We start from the raw sequence: 17950 nt of genomic DNA, 5'->3' as shown, positions 1-17950 counted from the left end.
AGACACTCCAGCCCAGTTGGTGGCGATAATGGACCTTTGCTAATGTTTGTATAGCGTAGCCTACGATACCGCGACTGCATAAGACTACAGAAAGAAAACAAACAACCCCATTTCCGTTTCCGGCGGCGGAGTAATACCGTACCTCACAGAACATCCAATACAAGTCAATAAAGTTGGACAAAAACTACAATAAAACCTGTTGGAAAGCATCCTTTGCAGCGATTTTTGTGTGAGCTTATCAGTGAACACCCCAGACCACTCGGTGAGTTTCACGTCTTTGTAAACTAAAGTTTAATGTGTTTTAGGAATGATTGTTCCAGTGCCCCTATGAAACCATTGTGGAGGTGGGGGGTGCTAACACAGAAACCGAAAATTCTCGGGACAGCAGCATTTGTCCAAATTTCAATCTTAACCGTTCGATTTCACCAGAAACAATCTTAAAACAGGGCTTTAAGTGTAAAATACTGAACTTGTCCTTTAACCGCAAGAGGGGCAAAAGTTACATGTTAACTAATTATCAATGACTTTAATAACTTTTAAGGACTAGTCAAGTTGTTTTTTGGGTGAGCACAAATATACAATTTGTTTGTGATCAAAATTTATTCTTTAAAAGTGAATAACTACATTTGTAGTGTTCTCATTACAATGCAATCTGTACTTTATCAAACGCATATATATGTAAATACATTAAAGAAATATAATCTACAGACATTCCTAATACAATAAACATACATTTAAAATGTGTCTCCAAATATCCGTTGAGTTCTGCTACTGTGACAGTTGGTGAAAAAGAGGAAAATGTCTCGAAATGAAAACACACAACCTTACTTGAGTTTACAGTGCTTAAATAAAGCTGTCATAACAGACAGGAAGTGCTGCCCAATTCAAACATTCTCACACAAACACACATGTGAGTTTAGTTTGAAAAAAAAAAACCCTACTTGTAGAGTAAAATATGACAATGCAGAACAAGCAACCAATGGAATGTGAGTAACATTAAAGGGATAGTTCACCCAAAAATGAAAATTAACCCATGGTTTACTCACCCTTAAGTCATCCTAGGTGTATATGACATTCTTCTTTCAGACAAATACAATCGAAGTTATATTTAAAAAAAGCTCCCAAGCTTTATAATGGGAGTGAATGGCCGTTTCTGTTTTGAAGTCCATAAAAGTGCATCTATCAATCATAAAAGTGCATCTATCCATCATAAAAGTGCTCCACACAGCTCCAGGGGGTTAATAAAGCCCTTCTGAAGCGAAGTGATGCATTTGTGTAAGAAAAAAAATTCATATTTAACATGTTACAAAGTAACATTCTAGCTTCCGGCCAAACGACTATACGCAGTCTACTTACTCCTAAAGGGGAACTTACAAAACTTATGACATCAGAAGTAGTGTAGTGCGTCATGGCGTAGCGTAAATATCAGCAGTACCTCGCATTACTCGCATAAGTTGCGCTTTAGACTTAAATGCAATCCGTATGTTCGTTTGGCCGGAAGCTAGTTATTTTACTTAATAAAGATTTAAATGTGGATATTTTTCTTACACAAACGCATTGCTTCACTTCAGAAGACCTTTATCAACCCCCAGGAGCCGTGTTGAGTTTGTTTATCACTGCCATTATAAAGCTTGGAAGAGCCAAGACATTTTTTAATATAACTTCAATTGTATTCGTCTGAAAGAAAAATGTAATGTACACATAGGCTAATTTTCCTTTGTGGGGTGAACTATCCCTTTAAAGCCATGTGATAAACAAATCTGATATCTGACTTTGGGTGTTGCATAAATACAAAAAGAACAAATTGAAGGTGCAATAAAGGAAATGCAGCAAAAGGTGATCAGAGGTCTTCATTATCCACATCATCATTGTCATCATCTGGAAGTCCAAAAGACAGTGAGAATAAAAGCACCATGTGAAAAAGAATGAAACATGGCAAAAGAGATTGTCTTCTATTCTTCCTCCTCCTCCTCCTCCTCCTCCTCTCCTCCCATCACCTCTACGATGAGTTCGGCGGTGCAGATGGCCTCCCCGACGCTGTTCATGGCCTTGCAGGTGTACTTTGCATCATCATCACCGTTGACCTCAGAAATGACCAGACTGCAGTTTCCATCTTCATCATAATCAATCTGAAAATGGCGCGTCTCTTTTATCGGCTGGTCGTCCTTATACCACACCACCTCTGGGTCAGGATAACCTGTTTGTACACAATAAAAAATATACATAACTATTAAATAAAATATATGAATAACTTGACACAAAAAGCATGAATATTAAAAGATCATAATTACTGCATTATTACTACTGTTAAAAGTTTGTGGTCAAAGGAAGCATTAAATTAATCAAAAGTGACAGTACATTTCTGAAGGATCATGTAACACTGAAGACTAGAGTAATGATGCTGAACATTTAACTTTGCCATTGCCTGAATATCATCTTAAAGGAGTTGTTCACCCAAAAATCAAAATTATAACATAATTTACTGACCCTCAAGCCATCCTGGGTGTATATGACTTTGTTCTTTCAGCTAAACACAATCAGAGTTATATTAAAACATATCCTGGCTCTTTCAAGCTTTATAATGGGAGTGAATGGTACCTTAGATTTTGTGCATCCATCCATCATAAAAGTAATCCATACGACTCCAGGGGGTTAATAAAGCTCTTCTGAAGTGAAGCCATGCATTTTTTATAAAAGAAAATACATATTTATAACTTTATAAACTATAAACACTGGATTACGGTAACGGTCGTGCGCAAGTGTAGGAAGAGTGACCTCTGACCCGACGCATGACGAGTGACCTCTGACCCGACGCATGACGAGTGACATCTGACCCGACGCATGACGAGTGACATCTGACCTGACACATGACGAGTGACCACTGACTCGACGCATGACGAGTGACCTCTGACCCGACGCATGACGAGTGACCTCTGACTTGACGCATGACGAGTGACCTCTGACCCGATGCATGACGAGTGACCTCTGACTCGACGTATGACGAGTGACCTTTGACCTGACGTGTGATGTAGGAGTAGCGTAAGCTCAGGTGAGGGTAAATATATAATCATGCCTGCATTTGTGATTGTAGAAACGAAAAACAAGAGCTACTCTATACTGCAGAGAGTACTGCAGGGGACTCTAGTCGAGTGAGTTCACTAGTGTAACAGCGCAGCGCTTCTGTGTTTTACGTCACACGCATCACCCACATGACCAGCGTCGGCCAATAGTGAGCCTACGTGGGACGTAGCTCTATGCAATCACACTAAGTTAACTGACTAGAGGCCCATAGAGAAGGAAATGAATAGTTGAAATAAAGTCATTATTTTTGTTTGTTTTTGCGCACAAAAAGTATTCTCATCGCTTGATAAACTTAAGATTGAGCCACTGTAGTCACTTGGACTATTTTAACGATGTCTTTAATAACTTTTCGAGGCCGGCAAGTTCAATCCCTGAAGAAGTCTATGGATTAGTATGGAAGAGTGATCCAGCTCTCAGATTTCATCAAAAAATATCTTAATTCGTGTTCCGAAGATGAACGAAGGTCTTACGGGGTTGGAACAACATGAGGGTGAGTAAATACAGACAGAATTTTCATTTTTGGGTGAACTATACCTTTAAGTCATCTTTAAAACTGTAATTTTATTTTACACCATATTTAATCAATGCACCATATTTTATCCATAGATTGTTTCAGCAATGCATTATGTAACCATATAATTCTACCTTCAATATTGCAGTCGAATCGAGCAGCACTTCCCTCCACCACCTCAACGTCTTTAATAACTGTGCTGAACGTGGGTTTCATTAGAGTCTTCTGCTCCAATTCAGCAGAAAACTGTTTGTCCTCTATGACAGATAAACAGGAAGATTTTGGACATTAATAACAATGTTAACGACTTTAACATTTACTAACTCATTTGGATGATTTTAGTAATAAAGACAGAGGTTTGAAATAAGAAAGATTTTTACACATAAGGAGTAGTGCAATATATCTGTTTTTCTTTTTTCTCATCAAAGACAGCCTCACTTTTTAAAATTTTCTTTTAAGATTCGAAGTACGCATTTTTAATAAGCACACTTCTTTAGCACAATGCCTGACTGTGTTAAAGAGGACCTAGCCTATATGCACTTTTAAACAAGGCTTGATTTTGTCTTTGGGGTTTTCATAATTGAATGTTCAGAAAAAAAAATCTACACATATTTTACATTGTTGCCTCACTTCCCAATCTGTTAGTAACTCTCTGGGGTGTGTTTCCAGAAAGCATCTTTAGCCAACTATGGTCGCAAGTTCCATTCTTATCAACATAGTTCAACGATTTGCCGTTTCCCGAAAACCATAGTTCCAACAAACATTCGCGAACAGCAGCGCAAACTTACATGGTTGTAACTACAGCTCTCGACCTGTGGTTAGAAGCATAGTTTCTTGTTAAATGACATGTGAACTTAAATAGATCATGCTTTTAGGCACAATAAGCAAGCTAACATTCAGTATATTCTATATATTTTATTCTATTTAAATAGAGTACGCATGTGTGTAAAATGCGCAAGAGAACTCTGGACTATGATGGACTATATCAAATATATCAAAATAACATGGAACAAAAACATGTTCATTACAGCACCATCTCAGAGATCTCAAATAGATTAATCATTAGAAATTACCGGTAATCCTCCACCTGTGCAAGATGTCATTAACGACAGTCCTACTGTATATTGTTGAACCAATATGGTTCAAACGAAAAGAGGTGTGACTATGTTACGACAGTTTCGGGAAACATTCAAGACTAGTTGGTTAGTTTCTCCAATGATGCATCGTACTATGGTAGTTAATCAGCGAGTTACGGAAACGTAACGCGAGTTACGGAAACGTAACGCGGAAAAAGCACACATTTTTAGTTCCTGCCTCTATGAAGCCCCTCCTCCTGAAAAGTACAATGTCCTTTGATTGGTTGGCTAGACCAGCTAGTTGAGATTGGTCAACCGCTTCAAGCGTGTCAGAAATGTCACGGCCCTCACCATAACTGCATTAAATCCAGGGTGGAAAAAAACTGTGTCACTTGGACATGTCAACAACACACTACTAATTTAACTCTGACCATTTAATTTGCGTATGCCTTAGCTGGGAAGTATTTAAATGAGGAACACTGTGATGTGATGTGTCGAGGTCTTCCAGGGAGTTCAGAAACAGTGATACAGTGAATACTGGAAGTCACTTTGGAGTGACTTGGTGCTTTGGAACTTTGCAGACCGTTTCAATGCTCAAACAACAACATTACACACTAAAGAAAGTGAAATGTAAAAAAGCATATCATGTCCTCTTTAAAACAATTCATTAGCTGAGTCACTACTAGTATTCTATTTAAGCGTTGGTCATTCAGAAATGTTGTACCTTCAGTGGGGGAACCCTTTTTGGCATGAACACCTGCCATCAATGCCATGTTGGATAGTCGACCAATAGCTCGTACCGCGTGTCCTGTTTTCTGGAGAAGAGAGTGAAAAACTATCAGTTATCACTGTATTCACCAACACATCAGTAACAGAACTGTGATAAACACACTGAAAGAAGATCCTGAGCTTGTTTTAATCAGACTTTCAATAATACAAGAAACAAGGAGAAAACCAACCTTTTATGTCACAATATTATTATTCTAGATACTAACCTGCCACTTTCTTCTCAGAATATACTTCTTCATCCTCTCTTTAGAAAGCTTCTTGGCCTCCATGATGGAGGTGTCCTGTTTGAGCCATGGGTGCTGGAAACACTGATCGCAGGTCAGACGAGCTCTGCAGACAAAAAAACACAGACACTGATCTTTAACTGCTGAGAGAGAGAGAGAGAGAGAGAGAGAGAGAGAGAGAGAGAGAGAGAGCTTTGAGGGAAAAAAAATGTGAAAGAAAATGTATAGTCTCAGACAAAGAATTGTACCTCAGAGAGCACTGATGCGTGATGCAAGACGGGGGAAATCAAGTAAATTAAACATTTAAATTTACTCCCCGTATAAGGCAACACATGTACTTTCAAGCATTTTTCTGAATAAGGATTTGACATCGTGAAAGTGAAGCAGAGATGTGCACTCACTTCATGTCTTTCTTCAGCAGGTTACTGATAAAGTCTTTGGCCTCGTCTGAGATCTCATCAAATGCATCGTCTTCAAAGTCCCACGTCGCTGAGGTCACATTAGACAGCGTCTCATTATCATTGTCCCCCATGAAGGGAGACAAACCACTGACACTAAACACAACAAGAAACAATGAAAAAAAAAAAGTAGAGCTATTGACAAAAAAAACCCTAAGTTGTTAAATATTCATCTTGAAATATTACTAACAATAGAGTTATTCTTACGTGTAATTTATAAAAATTAGAAAAGATTTCACAGCAAAAAGACGTGTACCATGACTTGAAGATGGACATTTTTACAATTATACTAAAAGGCCTTTTACTTTGCTTATTGATGCCCAGATTAACACTGGAGAACCGAGGAGATCACAGAGAAACACAAAATATCTACATCTTTCTGTTACCAAAGATACTGTACACTCTTATCACATACATACTGCATAAACTCATACAACTCTGACAGATAGCTGATAAAACAGACAACAAAAAAATACATGAGGGACTGTAGTATTCCTCTAGTTTCCAAAAGTAAAAATGCAAACACCATGCCAAAGTCCATTTAAAACAGGAAAGACTATTGAGCAACAAAATCTCACACATTCTTCCCAACAACAATAATGTGGGACGATCACCCCTGTGGAAAAGAAGTGTGCTGAAGTGTACTGAATTATGCACTTGTAATATAGTTCAAATCTTAAAAGTATTACAATGCAATTAAGTATCTAGGAATAATGGCAGGATGCACCATTTCTCCACTGGCTTTTACCATGGCAATGTAAGTAATCATTAGGGCATCAAAATGGGTAGTAGGAGGAGAGCGCTTGGCTTCTGGGATGCGACTACCACCAATCAGAGCATACATGGATGACATGACAACCATGACTACAACGGTAGCCTGCACTAATCGGTTATTGGGGAAGTTAACAGATAATATTGAATGGGCACGAATGCAATTTAAGCCCTCTAAATCAAGGAGCATCTCAATAGTTAAAGGCAAGGTAGTAGATAAAATATTCTTCATTAATGGTGAGGCAATACCAACAGTTGCTCAGAAGCCAGTGAAGAGTCTAGGGAGATGGTACGATGGGGATCTAAAGGACACAGTTCGAGTGGGAGAAGTTAGACGACAAGCAGTGGAAGGGTTGAAGAGCATAAACAGCTGTGCTCTACCAGGCAAACTAAAACTCTGGTGCTTTCAGTTTGGTCTACTGCCAAGGTTGCTGTGGCCACTGACTGTGTACGAGGTTTCTTTGACAACAGTGGATAAGCTGGAAGCGTTAATAAGTTCATACATCAGGAAATGGTTGGGAGTTCCACGCTGCCTCAGCAGAGTGGGACTTTATAGTAAAGGAGTATTGCAGCTGCCAGTCTCTGCTTTAACCGAGGAGTTTAAGTGTGCCAAGGTCAGACTGGAAATGACTTTAGCAGAGTCACGCGACAAATGTGTAAGGGAGGCAGCCCCTGTGGTAAAAACTGGTAGAAAGTGGTCAGCAAAGAAATCTGCAGTAGAGGCAAAGGCTGACCTTCAAATTGGGGATATCGTGGGACAGGTGCAGCATGGAAGAGGGGGTTTTGGGCTCAGTTTAGCTCCTCCTAAATGGCACAAGGCAGGCCCAGCTCAAAGGAGGAAGCTGGTAGTCAACGAAGTGCGAAAGCAGGAGGAGAGGATGAGATGTATAAAGGCCATTTCCCAGGCCAAGCAGGGAGAGTGGATGAGATGGGAGAGTGTGGAACAACGAAAAATGGGCTGGCAAGACCTTTGGTCAATGGAAGAGAGTAGGATCAGTTTCCTTATTAGGTCAACAAATGATGTTCTCCCATCACCGCAGAACCTAAACCTCTGGGTAGGAGAGGATCCCTCTTGTCCTTTGTGTTCATCACCTGCCACATTAAGGCACATTTTGACAGGATGTAAGGTGGCTCTTAGCCAAGGTCGGTTTACTTGGCGCCATGACCAAGTATTGCGATGTTTGGCTTTAGCATTGGAAGGCAAGCGTAGTATGACCAATAAGTTGCCGCCTGTTCTAGCAAAACATTACACGCAGAAGACAATATTCCTTCGCCCAGGCGAGCAACCACCAAGAAAAGGTGCTAACACCAATTCTCGCCCAGGACAACTGGAAGCTGCTAGGGACTGGAAGATGCTGGCTGATCTTGATCAACGGCTTATTTTTCCACCTGAGATTGCCACCACTAACCTACGACCAGATATTGTTTTGTGGTCTGGATCAGCACGCATTGTTCAACTGATAGAGTTAACAGTGCCATGGGAGGATGCGGTAGATGAGGCATATGAGAGGAAGAAATTGCGGTATGCTCATCTGGCCACTGAAGCAGAACAGCGAGGATGGAGAGTCCAGGTTTATCCAGTGGAAGTGGGTTGTCGAGGTTTTGTGGCACACTCTACAACCCGGTTCCTCAGAGACGTCGGATTCAGTGGTCAAGAGTTGCGTCGCACAGTAAAGAACTTATCTGAAGCAGCAGAAAGGAGCAGCAACTGGCTGTGGTTGAGACGGAAAGATTCTAGCTGGCTGAGTACAGGCCGCCATGCTACGGTTTCGTAGAATTCTTGAAAACTTGAAGGGTGTTGGTTTATTTGTATAGGTTGTATAGTATTTACAATCATTACGTTCCTGTGTATATTGCGTGAATGACGGGATGTTGGGCAGATATTGTGTTTTGCGGTAGGTGGTATGCCATACGGAACCGTTGCCACTGAAACTGCATATTAACGCACCAGTGTTAGTTGGTGCTTATCTTGGCGAAAGCCGAGTACAAATCAGCATGAAGTTTTAGCATCTACTCTCGTGTAATGGAAATCTGAAAACATTACATTGAGTAAGTACTAGTGTATATTCTTTTAAAGTATATTGTTTCTGTAAAAGTATTTTTAAAGAATGATAAAGTATACTTGATTTCCACAAAATTGCAACACGTCAATTATGAGGGTCTACAAATTTGGACCATAGGCAAGGAAACACTCTGGACAAAGACCCAACATATATACAGTCAAACCAAAAATTAATCAGACACCAGATATAATTTTTGATATTTTTTTACAAGTGGGTGCAGGACACTATAGTTAATTTATGTAAGCGAGGAAAGCAAAATAAAGTAAACTGTGACATACCAAAAAATTCTTCATACAGTCGCTATCAGTAAAATGTATAAAAATGTGGGAGCAAATTGTTTTGCTTAAGTGTTTTGCTAATTTTACCTTTTTACACCACAGACTGAACAAAATGAAGCATTGCTTGGTTGACCTAAACTTGTATTATCTAGTCGTGTACTTAAATTTAACAGCTGACAGATATTCAACCTAATTCATTTGTGAGACAGTGTAACAGAAGGATGGCCAAAACTAGTGAAACTAATTTGAAAACTCTTGAGTTCTTGTCATATTTTATTACCATTTTCTAAACTATAACGAATAAACTGTGATAATGTGAGAAATGTTAAAGGTGTCTGAATACATTTTGGTTCCCTTTCGAACGGTCACTTCGTATTGTGTAGCTATTCGCAGTGGGGGGGGGGGGGGGGGGCCTTTGCAGTCAGTCCAACACTCAGTATGTGCGCAAATCACAATGTAAGGGTATCAGGTCCCCCCTGTGTTAGACGGCCCATCCCTGACACGCTCTCTGCGCTCTCGGTGCAGACGCTTGCAGACTCGTTCAGAGCGCGCGAACGCGCGCCCCTGAAGAAATTTCAGAAACTTCTCAGTCTCATGGCAGCAGCAGCGTCAGTACTCCGTACTGGCTGAAACGCCGTGTGCCAACCCATGCATGGCAGTCGGGCAGCCTGCGCGTCATGGTGAATCATGGTTGTTTAAGGATCCTGATTCCCTGGCGGGCTCAGGACTGGTATCACAAGGGTGTGACCATGGGAACAGTTTCCAGGAGGAAAGTGTTTTTTACAGACACATCCAACCTGGGTTGGGGAGCGCTGCATGAGGGCAAGCCTGCCTCTGGCCTCTGGTCGAGCACAGAGCAGAGCTTACACATCAACTGTCTGGTAAATGAAAGCAGTTGGTTTGGCCCTGAAAGCATTTCTGTCAAACCTCAGAGGTCACCACGTCTTAGTCCGTACGGACAACATTTCAGTGGTGGCCTACATAAATCACCAGGGTGGCATCAGGTAAGGCAACCTGCATGCTATGGCGAAAGACCTCCTCTTATGGGCATAGACCAATCTGAGCTCTCTGGGAGCAGCGCATATCCCTGGTGTCCAGAATTTGGGTGCGGATATGCTCTCGCGGGGCAACACTCCCCTAGGCAAGTGGTCCCTGAACTCACAGACGGTCAGTCTGATATGGAGGCGAGGCCGAAGTCTACTTTTTCGCCTCAAGAACCAACACCCATTGCGAAGTGTTCTTCTCGAAGAGCAGGGACGCGCTGGCCCATCTCTGGCCCAACCGCCCCCTTTACGCCTTTCCCCCGTCTCAATGATTCCACAAGTCATCAAATGGGTCAGGGAGAGTGGATGCCCAGTCCTTCTGGTGGCCCCACTCTGGAAATCCAGACCGTGGTTTCCGGAGCTGGTTCAGTTATCAGACACAATCCCCTGGCCTGTTCCAATGAGGAAAGACCTCCTCACACAGGCCAATGGGACAATATGGTACCCGGGGACCTTCCTGAGAAGGTCTTAAGCACTATCTCTGAAGCTAGAGCCCTGTCTACTCGGCGCTTTTATGCTTTGAAATGGTCGAGTTTTTCCAGCTGGTGCTCGAAAAATCGTGTGGACCAAGAGTCATGTGAGGTATCTGTGGTACTCTCCTTCCTGCAGGAGCTGTTGGATGTGGGCTGCTCCCCGCTCTCCGTCCCCACTCAAAGTGTACGTGGCAGCCATTGCAGCGCATCATGCTCTGGTGGCTGGCCAACCACTAGGGAGAAACGATCTGGTGGTAGGGTTTCTAAAAGGTGCTAGGAGGATGAACCCCTCCAGACCTCCTTCTGTGCTGCCTTGGGACCTCTCCACGGTTCTTGGGGCTCTGAAGGGACGGCTTTTGAGCCGTTCCAGTCTGTTGGTCTGAAACCTCTCTCGCTAAAGACTGCTCTCCTGTTGGCATTGGCATCAAGTGAGTGGGAGATCTGCAGGCTCTCTCTTGTGAGCCCATCATGTTTGGAGTTTGGTCCAGATGACTCCAGAGTCATTCTCAAACCTAGACATGGTTATGTACTCAAAGTGCTCTCAATGCCGTTCAGAGCACAGGTTATTACATTATTAGCCCTTCCCCCTTCTGCCGAGGATGGGGAGGTTAATCTTCTCTGCCCTGTCAGAGCGCTGAGAATCGATTTGGAGCGTTCTGTGTCTTTTAGACAAACAAAACAGCTTTTTTTCTGCATGGGTGGCCGATATAAGGGTGATCCAGTCACTAAGCAAAGACTGTCTATATGGATAGTGGATGCCATTTCTATGGCATATACCTCAGTGGGTCAGGTTGGCCCTATTGGTATCAAGGCCCATTCGACTAGGGGCATGGCCTCGTCATGGGCTTGGTCATCTGGCTTTCCCATTCAAGAAATTTGTGATGCGGCCGGCTGGTCCTTGCCTTCCACATTTATGAAGTTTTATAATATGGAGGTGCCTTCCCTACAGGCGAATGTGCTTTCAATATGATCAAGGCCCGACAGTGTCTGGTCTGGTCTAAAAATGTTACGGTGGACAATCACATACATATCTATATAAAACCCGCTTTGGCCGGTTATTTTTCCTTATACTAATTAGTATATTATGTTGGTCTGTTACTAACACCTATGTATTTTTATTCTGATCCCGACAGTGTCCGGGCTGATATATATACTTGGTTTTCTGGCTTGTTCTGTGAGCTCAGGGGTCCTGAGTTTCAGTGGCAACCAGTTACTTATAGTGTGGCGTTTTGCATGGCGTCCCCACTGCGTATAGCTTCGCAATACGAAGTGACCGCTCGAAAGGAAACTACTCGGTTACTATCGTAACCTCAGTTCCCTGAGATAGGGAACGAGTATTGCGTAGCCGGCCGCACTATAGTAGCCTGGAGAGTTGTCGCTTCAGTCGTTAAAGCTGCTATAATGGCGAATTCGGGGGAATATTATAGGCTATGGCCACGCCCCCTTGACGGGCTCTGACGTGTAATGACATAGGGCTAGCTCATTGGTCGCACATCAGAGGCGCCCGCGCCATTGGATGTGCAGTTGCCGCAGCACAGCCTATGAGCGAGCCAGACGCTCAATGTGCTTGCTGTGTAGCTGCAAATGCGTTTTACATACAAGCGTAAAATTCAGTAAATCGAGGAAAAGGAGTTTCCCCCACTGCGTATAGCTATGCAATACTTGTTACCTATCTCAGGGAACAGAGGTTACGACAGTAACCGAGTAGTTTGACTGTAATTACTTAATTGTTTGGATCATTTAGGCTTCCATCAACCAATAAGAGTGTAGTAATTCTAAGCGCATTTTTACATTCATTGCATATAATTCAGCAGATTTTACACCAAGATCAGCACAGAAAATAGGAAAAAATCCATTGGCCATAAAGGTAATTTCTCTTCAGAATCGATGTGACATGTATTGAGCTAAATAATGACACTATTGTCTTCTGTAGCCCTGCTTTACAGTAGATTTTGCATCTGAAGTTTGCATCATTGATCATTATTTTCCTGTTTATTACTATGAAGCTGCCTTTAAACAATCTGAAACAATTGTATAAGTACATAAACAAGAGTGACTTGACTTGACTTGACTTGTGTACTCACAGGATGTAGCAGATAACTCCTATACTCCACATGTCTGTAGTATAACTGATGGCCTCGTAATTAATCACCTCTGGAGCCACAAACTCTGGGGTGCCAAAAAGGACTTTCAGAGATCCAGCATTCTCTACAGTCATACATAAGACACAAACCAATTCATGATTTAATTTTAAAACAATACATGATATTTTAAGTAAATAAATGACTCAAATGGCTTCTCAGTTGAAATTATAATTGAAAAGCATTGGAAAACGTCAAAATGATATATTGACCGTGGATTATCAACAGTAAGTCTTAAATAAATTAAAGTCTAATATAATATTTTTCTGATAATAATTTAAATTATTAATTCATAATTTTAAAAAATGCAATTACCCAGTCTGCGTGCCAGTCCAAAGTCAATTAGTTTGATTTTGCTGCCGGTCTTATTGACACACATGATGTTCTCAGGTTTGAGGTCCAGGTGGACAATGCCTTTCTTATGGATGAAATTTACTCCATCCACAATCTGAAGCATGTATTTGATCACCTCTCTCTCTGTCAGCTCAAAGTCCTCATCTATTATCCGCTCAAACAGTTCCCCTCCAGAAATCCTGAAGAACATTAAAGTTCAGCCTATACATCAGACACGTTATACTAAAAGCTTCAAACCCTGTAAGAGTTTATCTTTGAACTGTCCTTCACTTAACCTCTTCTTAACTACTTCTAAAAGCGAGTTAAAACAAAGGGGACATGCGGAATAACGCCAAAAATGTATTACATTACAGTCTGAAATACAGAAGCAAGAATGAGTTACAACAGCTTCCACTCTACTGGGAAGGGTTTCCACAAGATTTTGAAGTGTTTCTGAGGGAAATTTTTACCCATTCATCCAGTAGAGCATTTGTGAGGTCAAACACTAAGTTTCCATCCACCTACTTTTATGCACATTTTGGGATATTGCATAAAAAAGCTGAACAGAAATGGCAATATGCGCATAAATAAATAAAAAAATACACAAAAAAACATATGCGCTCAATTGAGTCGGATAAACTTTTTGTGTAAAACATGTGCATAAACTACAATGAAAACACATTTACTGAATAAATTCCTCATTGAGCATCAAAAAAGACATGTGACTGCGATGGAACGGCATAACTGGACTAACCAGCGGACCGATCTCATTGCACAACATCTGAAATGCTGTTTTGGTTGTTCTGAAATGCAAAGTCTGTCATCAAAGTGGTTCGGTATAATTACCTCCCAGAACCGTCTTACATTAATGTGTTCCCAAACAGCAGGTATCCACCTCCGAAAGCAAGATAACTTTATTGCCGTTTCTTCTACGTGCTCTGAGGTGCAAGTAATTTATTAAATACGACATTATTACATACAGAGGCTTACTCTGCCTACTGCAGAAACTTCCATTTACTGATATTTAGCGCCAGTTAATCAGGAAGTGATGATTTTGTTATCTTCCATCACTGGATGGAAACAGTGCTTTATTTGCAAATGTTTTATGCCATATTCCAATTTTGCGCACAAGTTAAATTCGCAACTATGGATGGAAACATACTGATGTTGGACCTCTTGGCATTGTACTTGAAGGTGTGAGGATTGCATAAAGCGGCTCGGACTTGAAAACCCATTCCATGAAACTCCCACCGCACAGCTTTTGTGCTGATATTTATGCTAGTGGAAGTCTGGAACTCTTCCATGGAATCAACAGGGCATTGGCGACTTTTACGCACCATGCTCTTTAGCACTCAGTGACTTTACATGGTTTTCCGCTTAGTGGCTGAGATTCTGCTGTTCCTAAACGCTTCCACTTTAAAATGCCACTTACAGTTGACCGAGGAATAATATCTAACTGACTTATTGCAAAGCTGGCATCCTATCACAGCATGACGCTTGAATTCACTGAGCTCTTCAGAACGAACCTTTTTTCCCCACAAATGTTTGTAAATGCGGACTGCATAGCTAGGTGCTTAATTTTTTTTACAGCTGTGGCAATGGGTCTGATTGAAACACCTGAATTCAATAAATAAGGGGCTTGAGGGGCTGTTTATACGACACCGTTATCAACTAAAAACTTTATGCGTTTTGGCTGTTCATTTACATGACAACTGCGTTTTGGGTGCCTGAAAATGAAAGCACAAGTTTTTGAAAAGGGACTCCGTGTAAACAACAAAACGCAAATCTCTGAAGCTGCTGATGTCAAGCACATGCGTGTTACATGTTCAGTCTATAGTGTTTCATCGCCATCTAATGGCCTGGCAGCAGAATACAGGATTTTTTGTCATTTTCGCAGATCCGTGTAAATGGGGATCGTTTTGATAATGGTGTCATCTGTACGCGGAAAACTCACAGGAAAAACTTCTCCGTTGTAAGCATATCGTTGTCATGTAAGCGTACCCTAAGACACAAACTTTCAAAATTAATTAAAGACAGTAATCAATCATCCAGTGAAGGGTGGATAAAATAAGCAAACCTCTGTGTTATGGCTTTTCAAATTGGAATCAGTTAAGGAGATGAGATTGGAAGTGTGTTTTGCACAGGTGCACTGCCCTTTACATAAAGACACACAAAGCCTAACAAATCTGGTCTTTTTGAGAAAGATTGGTTAGTGTGCATCATGCCTTGATCCCGAAAGCTTACACAGTACCTTAAATAAAATGTGTGTTTTCCTTAAACAGGGCTGTGTTATCAAGAAAACTCAAGACATATTGATACATTAAAAGAGATTTATGATGGTCCAAAATTGGTCAGAAGTCTTATACTGTTTGCAGATACAGGAAACATTTAGTGGAGGTTTTACTGGAGAATCTACTGTACAAGTTACTAAATTCAAGAGTTTACTTTCTCCACCCTGCATTGGGAATAATTAAATAAAAATGTGAAAAAAGGTTGATTATTTTTTCCTTATTAGTTTAGTCAGATTGTGTATGACATTTTCAAAGGGTTCATAACTTATTCTTGCCAGTGTAACTTGACAATGACAGTGCCAAGTAATTTCGGTAAAAAACAATTATGTTATAAAAATTGGTATACTTGAAAAATTATAAAACTTCTTTTCAAATCACTAATTCCTGGGGTAACGTTCTGTTGTAAATTGATTACAGGCTTAGAAAGTAATTAACAGTAGTCTCATTCTCTAATTTGAGAACTGCAATTAGAAGATTAAAGCTCATAAAACACATATCTACTTACATTTCCAGCACCATTACGATATCTGTCTTTCCCTCAAAAGCGTCGACACACTGCACAAGCTTTGAGTGATGCAGGTCATTCATGATTGCAATTTCCTGTCTGACATTTTCTTTTTCTTTGGCAGAATATGCCTTTATGAATTTTCCAGCCCAAACCTTCTTAGTGGTCTTTTCTATCAGTTTGAAAACAGTCCCGAATTTCCCTCTGAAAATGAAAATATTTTTGTATATAAAATGTTGTTTCAGGTTCCTTTATTGTACAATATAATTTTTTTACACCATTGTATTGATCTGCTGTCATACTCACGTGCCCAGTCGTTCTTCCACATCATAAAGGTCCTTCACTTTTACATCTGTCTTGATCATCACGTTTCTGTAGTTCAGTGCCTTCTCTTCTGATGTGAAAAGAGGAAATAGATCCATATTATTCTGAATTGTCTATAACCAGTCATATTGCAAAATTTAACACTTTTAAAAAAAAACTGAAAATGAAAATTGGAAAAAAAAACGAAAATGAAAATTGGAAAAAAAACCGATTACTACGTCTCTGATTACTATGAGAGAATCATATTTTCAAATATACATCAGACACCACAAACATGACACATACCATCATCTGAGGGCTCAACTTCATCTTCTTTATTTCCTGTAAAATCAACAGACTGTTTTTATAACACATTTTAAACTGAAATAACTAAATTTAACAGCATAATCCATGCTTTGTTCCTAGTACAATACTATTGATGTCCACCAGGTGGCGCTCACCCTCTTCGGCCTCCAGTCCCACCTGCACCGGCACAGACTCAGCACTAGGCTCCCCGACTCCATAGATATTTACAGCTCTCACTCGAAACTTGTACTGTCTGTCTGGAAGCAGGTTCTGTACGTTATAAGAGGTGCTGTTACAGGACGCCAGATCTGTCCACTTCATGTCCACAGAGTTCCACAGCTCCACGTTGTAGGAATGGACAGCGCAGCCCCCGTCGTATGTCGGCCCATACCAGGACAGTGTGAGGCTGGATTTACGGATGTCTGAGGCCGCTGGGACGCGGGCAGGGGGGTCAGGCTTATCTGTGAAGAAACAGACCAAGATTGACATTGACATCCTAAAATTCATCAAAGAGTTCAGATTCAGTTCAAGTATTCAGGCAAAATGACAGCCAGCATTTCACCCCAGCCTTGTGTTTTTGTAACCGAGAAAACAGGCAATGTTCAATGATTATATTGTCTTTTTAGTCTTTAAAGATGCCTAGTTTTCAAATGTAATTGCAGTTAATATGACTTCAGGGGATCAAGAACTGATTTGCAATCGCGCCTGGGAAACCCAGAGATAATTTTGATAGGAAAGGAACCATACGTTTTGAATATGGTGGAAAAGAGAATGTTTTGTTTATTTATGTTCTTATATACACACACACACACATATGTATATATATATATATATATATATATATATATATATATATATATATATATATATATATATATTTATAAAATGGGAATGAAGGCTTCGTCGGGAAAGCATTCCGGCAATGCACGGAGAAGAGCAATTACACAACATTTTCAGATGAACAAGCACACTTTGGCATTTTTAACTGTGATAACTAATGTTCTCACTCATAGAATCAGACACTGCTCACTCACTGATTGTTTTGGTGCAGATCTGAGCGCAATTGCCATGTTCATATATGCCTAAATGAACCAAAACTATGGGAGAAAATGCATTGGGTTGTGAAAATCACCCCTGACATTTTTTTAGTGTGCACATGGCCTCAGTGGCTCATGGGCTCTGTACATTATTTAAATAAACTTATAGTCAATAAATCAAATAAAAGTTATGCAATTTAGTTTCAGATAGAACAAATAATTTCTGTATATTTCTACATTAATATTTGATTGACATTCTAGTTCAAA

At 40.6% G+C, this 17950-nt stretch overlaps 1 protein-coding gene across 1 annotated transcript in view; it reads right to left on the bottom strand.

Annotated features, from left to right (window-relative positions):
- Positions 1-581: 581 nt before the first annotated feature.
- mylka (myosin, light chain kinase a) overlaps positions 582-17950 on the bottom strand; it is a 95096-nt gene continuing 77727 nt past the window's right edge. The window contains exons 22-33 of the mRNA XM_077216304.1: positions 16802-17107; positions 16647-16682; positions 16344-16431; positions 16038-16241; positions 13224-13441; positions 12852-12975; positions 6083-6235; positions 5664-5787; positions 5393-5483; positions 3727-3849; positions 1998-2197; positions 582-1878 (exon numbers count right to left, since the gene is read on the bottom strand). Of these exons, the coding sequence (XP_077072419.1) occupies positions 1738-1878; positions 1998-2197; positions 3727-3849; positions 5393-5483; positions 5664-5787; positions 6083-6235; positions 12852-12975; positions 13224-13441; positions 16038-16241; positions 16344-16431; positions 16647-16682; positions 16802-17107 (1808 nt within the window). The 3' untranslated portion in view covers positions 582-1737. The remainder of the gene's footprint in view (positions 1879-1997; positions 2198-3726; positions 3850-5392; positions 5484-5663; positions 5788-6082; positions 6236-12851; positions 12976-13223; positions 13442-16037; positions 16242-16343; positions 16432-16646; positions 16683-16801; positions 17108-17950) is intronic.

Source organism: Siphateles boraxobius, unplaced genomic scaffold, assembly GCF_051911475.1.
Source record: "Siphateles boraxobius isolate OS27281-9 unplaced genomic scaffold, OSU_SipBor_1 7, whole genome shotgun sequence".
NCBI lineage: Eukaryota > Metazoa > Chordata > Actinopteri > Cypriniformes > Leuciscidae > Siphateles > Siphateles boraxobius.
Note: the sequence above shows the minus strand (reverse complement) of the source record. Positions and strands in the feature narration are given on the sequence as shown.